Source organism: Camellia sinensis, chromosome 4, assembly GCF_055761805.1.
Source record: "Camellia sinensis isolate YWXY chromosome 4, ASM5576180v1, whole genome shotgun sequence".
Taxonomy (NCBI): domain Eukaryota; kingdom Viridiplantae; phylum Streptophyta; class Magnoliopsida; order Ericales; family Theaceae; genus Camellia; species Camellia sinensis.
The window spans coordinates 14386279-14400000 of NC_138964.1; the positions used below are offsets into that span (position 1 = coordinate 14386279).

General features: G+C 33.3%; 1 protein-coding gene across 4 annotated transcripts in view; it reads right to left on the minus strand.

The window, feature by feature from the left end:
- Positions 1 to 2416: 2416 nt before the first annotated feature.
- The window catches only part of LOC114267294 (villin-4), a 22871-nt gene continuing 11565 nt past the window's right edge, over positions 2417 to 13722 (minus strand). For 3 of the 4 annotated variants that reach the window (XM_082924279.1, XM_028208325.2, XM_082924280.1), the window contains 14 exons: positions 13345 to 13500; positions 10197 to 10265; positions 10030 to 10098; positions 9774 to 9911; positions 7206 to 7334; positions 6776 to 6923; positions 6624 to 6634; positions 6073 to 6213; positions 5317 to 5442; positions 5170 to 5235; positions 3761 to 4082; positions 3187 to 3389; positions 2910 to 3103; positions 2417 to 2822 (listed from right to left, as the gene is read on the minus strand). In XM_082924279.1, coding sequence (XP_082780405.1) covers positions 2990 to 3103; positions 3187 to 3389; positions 3761 to 4082; positions 5170 to 5235; positions 5317 to 5442; positions 6073 to 6213; positions 6624 to 6634; positions 6776 to 6923; positions 7206 to 7334; positions 9774 to 9911; positions 10030 to 10098; positions 10197 to 10265; positions 13345 to 13500 — 1692 coding nt within the window. In that variant the 3' untranslated portion in view covers positions 2417 to 2822; positions 2910 to 2989. The remainder of the gene's footprint in view (positions 2823 to 2909; positions 3104 to 3186; positions 3390 to 3760; positions 4083 to 5169; positions 5236 to 5316; positions 5443 to 6072; positions 6214 to 6623; positions 6635 to 6775; positions 6924 to 7205; positions 7335 to 9773; positions 9912 to 10029; positions 10099 to 10196; positions 10266 to 13344; positions 13501 to 13722) is intronic. The other variant, XM_028208326.2, reaches the window with a different exon arrangement.

The following is a 13722-nucleotide window of genomic DNA, read 5'->3' on the forward strand; positions in this document are numbered from 1 at the left end:
CCTCACTTATTTGAGACAAATCAAACAAACTACAATAGTTCCTCATGCCGTAATTATTGAATAATTTGTCGACACCATTCCATCAAGCTTATCAAACCAACTCGTACCTACTAACATAGTACGACTCACAATCCAAATCAAACAAACACAGAAGAATAAAATATCAAATCCATGATCCCACACCATGATGTTAAGTATAGAGAGCCTAGTTACCTCCCAAAACTTGTCTTATTTAACTTTTTCTTAAATCTTCTTTCAAAATTCCAACTTGACTTCTCATTTCCAATTTCAATTCAATTAATCACACTTGGGCAATTTCAGCTAAAAACATCTTTAGGGCTAAAAGCATCATTCGGGCTATTTTTTTTTATCAAAATACCCCATTTTCATACAAAGATTTCATAAATTTGTAATAATCTTTGAAATCAAACTTCAAACATAACGAATGTACTGTTAAACAACTAAGGTCTCGTTTGACAAGTGATTTTTTTAGTAAAAAAGTCAAAAAGTCACTAAAAAAATCAAAAAGCCAACAATCTATATCAAAAAGGATTCTTTTTTCTCTCTACTTTTTGCACATCTTTTAGTAAAAACTAAAAAATATTCCAAACATACTAATTTTTTTTACATCATATTTTAGCCAAAAAGTCAAAAAATTACTAAAAAAATTTGTTCTCAAACGAGGCCTAAGGTTACAAATATGCAAAGGTAATGAAGCAGGTAAACTGAATTTACTCTGAGATAGCTACTTCATATGATGGCTTACAAAGAGAGAATCAAAGAACTATTGAACACCATTGAAGGAGGATGATGGCCAAAAATTAATTAGAGAGCTAAATTTCAAAATGGGTCCTGCTTGTCCATCCTTCATCATAGGCTTTATTTGAGATTCACATGTGTGGACCCATGTTGCTCATATTGTACAAAGGGAGCAAAAATTCAGTAATAGATAGTGTGAACAAAATTCAAAACATACAAAAAAAAGAAAAAAAAGTAATGTGCACTGATTGGCAAGGCAAAAATATTTTTGATTGTGGCAAAAGATTTTATAAAAAGTGATATCAATTTGAAGTTAGAGTCGGGCTTCGTTTGACAAATCTAACTTTTTGCTGAGAAAGCCAAAAAAAGACTATTAAAAAAGAAAAAGAAAAAGAAAAAGTTAAAAGTTATTAAAAAAAAAAAAGTAAGTCGTGCACTAATTATTCATGTTTTTTTCATTCAACTAAAAGAAGTAATTTCCAAAAGTAGTAACTTTTTTTTTTGGCTAAAAAATTAAAAAAATACTAAAAAAGCTAAACCCCAAAGGAGACCTCACTCTTGGAATTTTCTCAACCAAGGTACAACATAAAGAATATTTTTTGAGATTTGTTTCAAGGAAAAAATCATGAAGACTTCATAAAATTGAGTTTGATTCGTATGGCATTGTGTTTCTATGAAGATATGTCAAATTTATTACAGGAAATTGTAGTTCATTTAGTTTTTGAAGATTTTTTGAAATTTAAGATAATTAAACTTAAATACAAGCTGAACGCAGGCAATCGTAATCATGCCAAGTGGTTTTAAGCAACAGAAATTAGATGATGAATTTTTTCAAATAGCGGAGAATGACGTAGTCGAGATTTTAGGAAATTCATAATCATAATTTTATTATTTTGAAATCTATAGTTGATTAGAAAAATGTAAGTTTAGTATAGAATATGCTACAATTATTACATTCCCTATTTCGTATTGATTTAGTTTTCCTATTTTATATATTTTTGTTTTATAAACTAGGGTTAATTTATTATAAATAATGATATGAATAATTTTTTTTTTTACTTTTTTTTCAATCTATGAGATACCAAAAATTCATTGGAGAGCCAAGCTTCAGAATGTGCCTTGCTAATCCATCCTTAATCCAAGACTTTTGAGGTTCACAATTGTAGGTACAAAATTCAAAATCTACTAAGAGAGTAGTTAATACATTTATTAGCAAAGGCCATTTTATTTTATTTTTTCTTCCTACAAGTGATATCGTGAGATAATTTGATTTCAAGCTGGAGTCATCCTTGGAATTTCTAAATTCTTGATATTCTTACACTCTTTGAATCATAAATTTCAAAAAGAAAAGAAAAAAAAAAAAAAAAAATTTATTTCATTCGCATTTGTCTTGCATTTTTTTTTTTTTAAATTTTATAAATCTCCACCTAAATTCATGATTCAAACAGGCTTAATGAATCTGCAAGTTTTAGAGACCGAAAAAAAATAAAAAAAATAAAATTGTTTCAATATTCATGGGTGAATCAACACACTCAAAATTGTGTTCCAACTCATCCTTTTTACACTCATGCTGCATCAGCTTTCAACCCCAAACTAAGAGAGAGAAAACGCAACACGAATAAAGGAATCAGCAAAATAAATTAACCAAAGGAAAAAATTTCAAAAATCACACTTTATTGTCAAAACAAATAAAGGTTTGACTGGTTTTTACACTCTGCTGTACACACTTTCATCCTCTTTCATACAATAAAAACCAAGAAAGTTCACATTCTCAAGCCCCCTAATTGCTCTGTTGAAATCAATGATTAAAATAATGGAAACAAAGAAAGTCAGTCAAAAATGAAAGCTCACAACAAACCTGTGACCATAAAGAATAACAAGCAAACTAACTTGAGAGTAAAAAAAAAAAAAATTGCTACATATCCAAATCACCAGATGGGGAGAAGAAATGGGAAAAATTCAGTTTTTTGTCCATCAATCACGAAAACAGGCTACTTGGGAGCAGAAGCAGCTAAATATGCACTGATGCTGTCCCTCCAACACTTGATGAATCGAGTCCCTAACTTCAGAAGGAAAAAAAAATGCAATTAGAGACAGATTAGAGTTGTTAATTAGTTGCAAAAGAAACCATTAGTGGAAAATATCCGTACAAATTTCCAGCCATGCTCTCTTTATCTGCAATCTAAAACTTCGGGAAGCTGAAACAAAAAACTTGAGGCGCTGAGGAGACTTAGAACAATTGAAGGGCCATTTTCAGCTTATTCTGTTTCCATTTTGGTAGTTTATAGAAAGCTTCTTTTGCCATCCCAAATTTCTCTCTGAACTCTTCAGCAGACAAATAAGTCTGCAAGTATTAATTCAAAAAAATCTCAGTAACAGTGTTGTATATGTAAACTAATTATGATATTCTAATTTCAGAATAAATACCTCTCGCTTGGTCACATCAATTTCTGTAACGGGATCTGATGAAGATGTTTTGAGTCGTTCATATGGGTGTATTGGGAGTCCTTCCTCATCTTCAGCTTCACCCTCTTTTACATCTTCCTCTATGGTTAGAGCCTCTATTCTGCTACTCATAGAGTGTTCTTTATTGTTTGTCTCCGGTTTTTGTTTCGGTGCCTCTGGGCTCACTTCATCCACAACAAGATGGTACATCAATTTTCAGTTGAGAGCTAAGTAAGCACAAACACTTAACTTGGAATCCAATATGATAAACAAAAACAATGTAAATTTATACCTATTCCTCTCTTTTAGACTTGAAAAATTATTGACTTTATTTAAATATTCATATATATGACATATAAAAATTATTTATCCTTACATATAACATATAAAATTATATGTTTTGCATGTATTCCCCACATGTCATGTCGTACCCTATAATTTTTGAAAATTTCTATGTCAGTGTGTTCGTGTTGTCACATGTCCGTGTCTATGTTTCTTAGGCTGGGAGGATAGCAAAACTGTCCTCTAAAAACTTAAAAATAATAATAATAATTACCTTTAATGGAACGGGGTATAATAGTTTCTCGTGGTCGTTGTTCAAAACTTGCAGTTAGTGCTGCAATAGCTGCAGATCTTGAAGCCAATTTTGATGAATCTGGGGTCACAGATTTTGGATAAAGCTTTCCTACAATTGGGGGAGGAGTTGAAAGGTTTCTTGCATTTGAGCTCTCGAAAGTAGCAGCTAGTGCATTGAAGGCTGGAGATCTGCCCCTCACACGAACACGATCAGGACTGAAAGACATGCTTCGGGAACGCTGAGATTTCTCTGGCACGGCAGACCTTCCACTATATGATACAGGTGCTCTCCTTTTGGGTTTCTAATATCACACATTTCTGATCAGAAAATCAAACTAACCAGTACTATTGCAATAAGAAGAAGAAGCCGAAGAATAGTTACAAGGGGTAGTACATTTACACAATGATACATCACAAAGGAAAGTCACACTATCCAATACAAATGCAATTGAGTATCAAATAATCAACAAGTATTACATCCCCATAATTACATCTTATAAGCTGCGCTTCATATCCCCTTGATTTCTCTGATCAAAAGCCCACTCTGTTTAATTTTCCCTTTAATCCAAGGTATCCAAAGTATATCTTCTTGTGAACAAAGATACAAAATATCAGTTTATTAATTTCAGCTTCCCAGCTTTTGCAGTTTTCGGTTAAATCTTCACACAAACCGGTTTTATTATGACATGAAGTGATCCAGTTTAACTTTGTTACTGAGGACTCACATTTATTATATTCAATAATAATAGATGTATGCAATCAGTGGCGGACCCAGGATTCAAGTTTAGTGGGGGCAAGAAGTCACAAATTCAATATTCAAGTTCAGGGGATAAGGGTTGAAATAAACATTAGTAGATCCAGGCTATTATTGAACCAAACCCCTCATGTTGATTCAGGAATCTGTACCCGAGTCCATATAATTATAAATAGAAGAAAAGCATATAGGGTTGATGGTGGGAATTGGAGTTAAAATTCTACAGCCAAGTCATTTGGCACATGAACTATTAACATATCAAAATTAACGCAAGGGCATCAAAGTAGAAACAAAACACCTCAGATGCAATTCAGCAATTACATATGTAAGGGAGTCTACTGATACAGGAAACATGAAAATTGACAAGGAATGATACATTCATTGTTGCACTTGCAGCATTGTCATACAATATGTTATTTTGATATCAAATGAGGGAATGCCAATGATGTAATGCAATATCTTAGGTGAAATCACATGAAATAAAAAATAGCAGGTGCACAAGGAAAGATTCCATTTTGACAAATAAATTCAAGATGGGGGAAAAACAAAAGAAATGCAAATCAAGATCAAGATCAAGATCAGGGAAAGGTTCTTCAACCAAACTATCATGGTAAAAGGAGAGCAAGACTACTTACATCTAAAGTTGGAGTGCCCCCATTTTTTACTATTGCAAGCTTCCTTTGAAATGAGTTTCCATGCATCTGCAACCAGATGAAGGATAAATATCACTTAAAAAGCCCTACTTATCATTCCAGGAGTTACATCATAAAGAGATCACTTACTCCAGATTTTGCAGAGTCCCATGTGAAGAAACGTGTGAAAAAAGACGGTTCACTCCCTTCCATAACAATATATATTGGAGCTTCAGAAGATAATTTTTCCAGAAGAAAATCACGTCCAAGAAATTTCTGTTGATAATAATAAGATATGGCAAATATGATCAAGACTTGCGGGTATCAGAAATCTCAAGAGATGGTTGCTACATACATACTAATTATGTAACTTGGGTTTTTTGTTTGTTTAAATCAGATCTATGAACATGTGAGACACCAGAACAAAAGGTGACCATGGAATGTGCCCAGCCCATGAAACCAGACCTTCACTTTGGTCTTGGTCCTCTTCAGGACTGACAAAGCATTGGCTCAGAACCATCGATGGGAAGCTGCAATTTATATTTGAATTAATAAACATGGATGCAGCAGTGAGATGGCAACGGGTCAGGGTTTTTCTGGTTTCACATGCAAATTCTTGATTTTAAACTCAACTATTTTGGTGATACAATTCCATATTTTACTATAATCCTGAAAGTTTTGACCTTCTTACCCCTATCATTTACCCTACCCCATCAATGTTCTCCCAAACCTTTTTTATTAAAATCATGTTGGGTAATTTTGCCATCCAGTCCATGTTCTATGACCTATTGAGCATTCTCTAAGAATCCAAAAATATGAATGTGGTTGTAGATAAAGAAGTAGCTGTTTTTTGTCCTTTAAATGAAAGCATGAAATTTTCTTCAAGCCAATTCCGTTAAATCGTACCTCTCCAATAGCTAAAGCATGCACTTTAGTCTTAGAGTCAACTTGTTGCCCGACCCAGACAAAGATGTCTGAGTGACAATCCAGGACGAATATATCTTCAGTCATCAAATCGTCTTGGTTGAAGTTGTATATCTCAGTCACCTGCAGCAACAACTCAATTCAAATTCATGGAGCAGAGAATCAGCAGAACAACAGGTATTAGATGCGGCATGCAGGAGAGCAACAATATTTCTCACATCTTTCATTCCATATTTCATTTATAAAACAATGCAAGTTCAATACACAAGAATGAATTATTACTAATATAAAACCCATGCCATGACTGAGAAGTAAGAATTTGTTTAGAATGACACTTGATTGCTTTTATTACGGAAGACCAAAAACGGAAAAAGAAACAGGACTTGGAAATGATAGGCTTTTTATTTTTGATTTTTAAAAACGAAATTTCATAATGTCATGTTGCAAATACAACCTTGACCTAGCAAGGGAAAATTTTCGTACTGACAATTCCAAGAAGATAATAAAATAACAGACTCAAGGGAAATACAAACCTTCAAATCCCCTGACGACCAGCATGCATTTGAGCAGTAACAGTGCAATGGAAAGAACAGAAGGAATCAAATTAACACCAGTTACATTAGGCATAAGAAGGAGAATCAAATGAATGGAATAGAATATTATTAACAAAAGTCACTGTTTTCACCTTTTGTGAAAGTGCATGAGAATAGGTGAGGATCACTCTCAGCATCCCTTCCAATCTTCTGGCTGGAATATTCAGATTTCCCACCTAACAACTCCCAAAATTGTTCAGATTCTGTACCTTCTTTTTGTGGTTTGGACTGCAAATTCGGCTGCAAGGACAATGTATAACAAGTGAATAATGTGAGTAGGCCTGACCAGATCAAGATAAAATAATGTTACTTCGAAAAACATGTCAATGTCTAGAATACTGTATTAGGAAAAGAAAAAATACTACTTGAAGTAAAATCAATGTGTTCAGGTGAATGGATCAGACCATTTAAAGTGATTCATCGACTAGTGAAGAGATATCCAATAGAATTTAGAAATGCAAAATGATAATGCTGAATCAAGTCTCACTAAGGGAAGTAAGACATCCATAAAAGATATCAGACCTTTATGAGATCCAGTTGCCTCTCGACAAGTTCCTGGTCCTCTGGGGTTGTAAGGTTTCCAGACCATGTAAAGACAGTTGAGCCACTGTGTAGGATGTAGCAGTAAGAGGAGTTTAAAGATGACGCCACCTGATTCAAATAAAACACAAAATCAAACTTCATCATATATGCAAAAAAGTGGATGCCCAGAAGAAGAAAATTTGTAAAATCCTTGGTCAGTATTCAGAGCAGGGCCATGATTGAGCTGCAAAGAGCAGAACTAGAATTTGATGGACTTATAAATATTCACATGGAATTGATATCATGAAATAAGATGGTACAAGTTACCACTATCATGTGATTATTCAAAATTAAATTTTGGATGTGCGTAGTTTTTCGATGGGTTCTTTTAATATATATTGACAGAATTTTTTCCCCTAGTTCTTCGACTGATACAAAATTGGATAAATGGGCCACAAGTGCACCTTATTGTCAACAAACTCAGGACCAGGGAGAGGGAATTATGTTTTCATAACTTAATGCAAACTTGGTTTCTTGAGAGTGTTGTTGTCATTATGTGTGTGTGTGGTGCAACTGCACATTCCAGTTTCATACTTTCATCTAGAACAATGAAGAAGCCCAATGCACTTTTTATACAGACTACAAAATACAATCTTGACTTACAACAGGGTGTAGGCCCCCTATTTTTAATAATTACAAATGATCCCCACATACATACGATACGCGTATTTGACACTTGAAGAGTACGATGCAATCTTTGGGGAGGATATTCACAGGTTTGTAAGATGGAAATTAGATCCAAGGGTAACAGAAAAGTTTTGAATTCAAGTACCTAACATACTATACACACCCCAGTAATAGGATACAAGTATCTAAAACCCCCCAGGCCCACCAATAGAAGTTTAAAACGATTTGGACCATACAAAAGGAACAAGGTGTTCCAATATTCAAAATTTTCAAAAAACAATATAAAAAGCTGTAAAATTAAAACAAAGGACCTAAAGTGAGTCCACATGGTACACAAAGGCAAAAGATACAAGCAGCTGTTTTACAGAAGCTTGCCTATTTCCAGTTATATATAATACATATGAAAAATGAATGATAAAGAAGCCTCACATCAAACAACTCCAAAACCTAAGTTCCATTAACAATATAAAAAAAAAAAAAAAAAAAACTCACTGCCCACTTGAAAAGATGTAACTCACTGCCTACTCTTTTAAAATCATAGATTCTGTATAACAAAGAAAGTTTTCTAATTAATTTGTCTCCTTCTCATGAAATCTTAAGGGAAACTATTACGAAATGTTTATGAGGTGTATCTAAAACTACAACACAATATAAAGAAACTTACAAGAAACTCTTGAACAAAGTTTTGGAAACTCTCTAGAAACTCGCTTCTCATAATACTTTTTTCTTGTTACGAATCTTATTTTTTAACAATATTATCTAATTTTTCTAACAAGTTTCTAAAATATTATGTAGAAATTGTATTTGAATTGATCAAGGAAGTTATTTTAAGGGAGACTTGTATGTAGATAATAATAAGTTGACTCCAATAGGTCCTATGATAATCAATGGCGTTTGTCATCAAATACTATTTGAAAACGTCACTAATTGTTAATTTTCAGCGACAATTTGAGAATTGTCACAAAAAAGTCACTAACTATAAGTTTTAGCGACAGTTTTAAAAAATCGTTACAAAAAGTCACTAATTTTCAACTTTCAGCGACAATTTAAAAAATTCGTCACATAAAAATGTCATTAATTGTAAGTTTTAGCAACAATTAATAATAATCGTGATAAAATAAAAAGTCATTAATTGTTAATTTTTAGTGACATGCAAAAAAGCGTCACAAAAAAAATATTTTTAGCGACGATTTTACTAAGACTAACTTTTAATAGGACTTAATCGAAATTAAGTCCAACTATTAGGACCTATTGGTGGTTTACCCTTATTTTTACGGTTCTCAATATACATTTTTAAAAGAATGTTCTATTAAATCATTTATCACCTAGTGATTTCCCATAATAATTTTGGACCCTACCTCACATTTCCGTTTCCCATGTCTTTCCCACCTTCCATTTCACATATTGTGGCAACTATGGTTATTAATTTCTTATACTGTTTAAAAAATATTGCCCACTTTCTTCTTATCTTATTCTCCTACACTTCACTTTCTCCTGATCTCAATCTCCCCCACTTTGCTAACTTTTTTCATACATGTGCACACTTGCACATCGTGAACCATCCTTCTAGTGACCATATAACCAATCCCAATCACAGGTAACTGATTCTCTTAGCAACACTATAATATGGATGGAAAAAAAAAAATCGAAGTGCTGCATGCTGAAGCTTCCTTGTGAGTCTTCTTGAAGAAGTAACCAAAATGGTTTTAAAAGAAATAGATAAACAAAGACAGAAAAAGACAGATCTGACAAATCTGAAAATAGAGAAACATGCCCCAAAATAAGTGTGGTAACACAACTGTTGACACTGATTGAACTGCATCTCTAGCTATGGTAAAAGATTCAGAAGACAAATAGGGGAAACTGTAGAGCAGGACTTACCGGCTCTACTTGAATTGCTTGCATATTTTCAGGTCCAGAACCTTGAACACGAAATAATGCGAGTCCCTCATCTGTATATGTTGCATCTGGAAGTTCAGTCTCTGCAACGTGTTTCTTGTATCCAACACTGAGACCACCCTAATGAGTTCATACAAATTGGTGATCAATGAGAAACGAAAGCTAACATAAGAATTTTAAATCAAGAACATCAAATTTTGAGTGGAGATCCATTTTTAGTATCAAAATTACCCCATACTTTAAATATAATAAAGCTCTGAAAGATTGAAAAGAACAGGATCGGTTCATTCCCTTCATAAATGCGAGCCTGTAAATCCACAATAATCAAACTGTTAATACAAATATACTAACAGAAAATAAATCCACAATACTCTAGACTAGCAATCCAACCACTAGTAAAGGTACCTGAACAGGTAAAAACTTAAGTGACTCGACCATCTTGCTTGTCTGTGAAATAGCTGAAGCTTGATCTTCCTATATTGCATGATAAATGCATGGTAAATAATTAGATTCACAAATGTTCAAAAAAACTGCATCAAATTAGAGTGATGATACGTGTAACCACCCACAGACTAAATTCCAGATGAAATATTGCACTTTATATTTTTCACTATGCTTGTGCATGCATGTGTGTTTCGAAAATTGTTTTCTGCATATTCAAAAAATTGTTTTTGCTCAAATATAAAAACAATATGAATATGATAGGTGTTTTGCATTTTTCATTGCCTTTGTTTACAAAAAACAAAAAATGAAAATATACAAATTGAAAACATTACCAAATAGGTTCCCAACAATGCAAACATAGATGTCACAGTTATCAGAAAATATAACTTGATCTTCATTACCTTTTTTACACAGATCTCCCCTAAGGTTAATAACAATTACACAGATCTCCCTTGTGGTTTTTGACAAGGATGTCTGAGTGACAATCCAGGATGAATATATCTTAGGTGCATTCACAGAATATGAGTGTTTAAGGCTGTGGCTGTTTTGTGTCAGGGTTGTGGCCCTCTTCTTCTCTCCTCTTCCCTACTGTGTGCTACATCACCCAGCCCCAAGCGCAATTGGGATTAAGCCTAGTTGAGTTTAGTTGTATATCAATTCAAACATAATCAACTTGCTCTAGATCCTTGATCCTTAGGTAAGACAACCCTTAGTTGCACGAAGCGGGAGTGGAAGCGGGAACGTAGAATCGCAGACATTTCAAGAATCGTTAGTTAGGGGCGTTTGTATATATTTTAAATAATATATAAAAATATATTGTAAGATTACATTTTTTTATGGGACTATACATGTTATAAATAAATAAGAATTATAAAAAATTATATGTTAAAATATTCTAATTATATACTTTTATTAGAATTTTTTTAATTTATTCTAAAATATTTTTATTACTTATTTATTTATTTATTCTAAAATATTTTTGTTAAAAATTATTTGTTTTATGTTATTTTCTTAAAAAAATAGCATAATAACATTAATTCAATAAATATAATATATAAATAAATACACATAAATTATAAAGATAATATATAATATATAAATTAAAACAGATATATATATATATAATTTATAAAGGTTATATATAATATATAAATAAAAACATATATTTATAAAGACAAATATATAATGTATATATAATTTATAATGGTTATATATAATATATAAATAAAAACATATATTTATAAAGACAAATATATATATATATATACATTATACGTATATGATATATATATATATATATATCTTTAATCTGAGAAGAGAAGAGAGAGAGAGAGACGTCGCGCGAAGACTAGCGAAGAGGAGAGAGAAGTCGCGATGGCCTATGTGCGACTCGCGAAGACCAGCGAAGAGGAGAGAGAAGTCGTGATGGCCAGTGTGCGACTCGCGAAGACCAGCAAAGAGGGAGACGTCGCGAAGACCAGCGAAGAGGAGAGAGAAGTCGCGATGGCCTGTGTATGACTCGCGAAGGCCAGCGAGGAGGAAGGGAGAAGTCTGCGATGGCCTGTGTAGGTCTTGCGATGGCCAGCGATGGAGCTCCGACTGAGAAGAAGACAGATTTGTGATCAGATTCGCGTTTCTTTTGCATCAAAATCGCGATTCTTCAACGAATTTGATTCTGCGCTTCTGACGAAAAATCGTGAGCAGCATGAACGATTCTTGCTACTAAGAGACAACCCATCATGTAAGTGTTCGTCTTCTACATTCCAGGGGATTTTGATGAGATCGCAATGGTGGTTCCCCTACAAGATTGACATGAAGCTGTGAGAAAAAGAGGGAGAGTGGTAGTTGGCGATGTTAGAGAAGGATAGCAAGGTCGACAGCGAGGGAGAGACACTGGGAGTGTGATGACAGGAGAGGACGAAGAGGGTGACAGCTTCGATCCAGAATGACCCCCCTGATCTAGGTTCAGGCTCTGTTCAGTGTTTGGGTTGTGACCTAAGAAGCGCCAACCCTTCTGCAAAGGTGGCATGTTGTGTTAGCTCTCGGACACTTCTCAACACATGTCCAAACATGCCCTACTATAGTTTAAAATTTACTAGACTCAAACACGCTTCACGTACTAGAACATGTGTCTATTGCTTGGATACATATGAAACAAATTACAAGTTTAAACAAAATAACTTTGAAATTCAATTATAAAACAAAAATAATATAAATTTATAACTATATCCACTTTTAAGCCTTAGAAATTAGTATTACATTGCATTCTATTATTATCTTTGAATTAAACATTCATATACATGACAGAAAATAATTGTTTATCCTTATACATAACATATAATAAATATATAAAATTATATATTTTGTGCACATCCTTCAAGTGTCGCCTCCTACATTTTTTGAAAATTTCCTTGTCAGAGTGCTCATGTAGATTTGTGTCGCGTGTCCATGCTTCTTAGGTTGTGATGGAAGTGAAAAATAGAAGGAATCAAGGTATGCTCAGATACCAAATTTATGTAGAATACTGTACAAAAAGAGAGTGAACACTCAAAATTGGCCACAGCCTTTATCATATCCAAAAAAGTGACTAACACATTGTTCCACCACTTACTTATAAGCTCCTACCCTTAATTAAAATATGAAACTTCCAAATGCTCTATTTAAGTTGACTCTTACAAAACATTATGAAATAAGCAACTACCAACACAATTATTTGACCAAAAAGATTTATTCCCATGCATTGGAATAAATCTCTTTTTGCATTCAATGTTTTCTTGACATTGAATTTGTACTATTATCCCATAGAAAATGAAGCAATTAAAGCCACAGAATGACAGCATATAACATAGTGTCTATTAATAGAAATGCAGCAGGATGATTAATATCTAATACATAAGAGCCTTAAGTACGTGCTCAAATGCTCAAAAGATGAGATATGTAGAATTTTTTCATATTTGTTTTTGGTCTGTAGGCCTCAGTTTACGTCTCTGTATCATTAACGTAGACTGATCCAAGTTTCAAAGCTGTTAAAAGTAATTTTATATTTACTTCATGGAAACATGGGAGGTTAAAATTAAAATTTTAAAAAACTTAACAAAATTCTTTTCACCTCAACACTTTGCTTCCCAAACCACGTCCCTATAAGGTGTTCCTCTTTATCATCTCCAGGATAAGAATACTGAAAGATATAGCAATCTCCACTGTAAAATTTTGACTGATCAGAAGCTGGAAGGAGAGTCTTCTCTTGGCCATTCACGCGCCAAACCTGTGAGACCATGGGGAAGCTACTATAAGCATATCAAACAGATAAGTAAAGTTTCCAAAAGCACACTTAAGGTTCATTGAATTCAGATATTTTCCTAGATAGAGGGCCAAGAATATAGTTACTGCCAAATGATCCAGGAATCTTTAGTGAATTATTATCGAAACACCTACAATAAGTATTTAATATGCACCTCTTTTCTTTTTTTTTTTTGATAAATAAGTA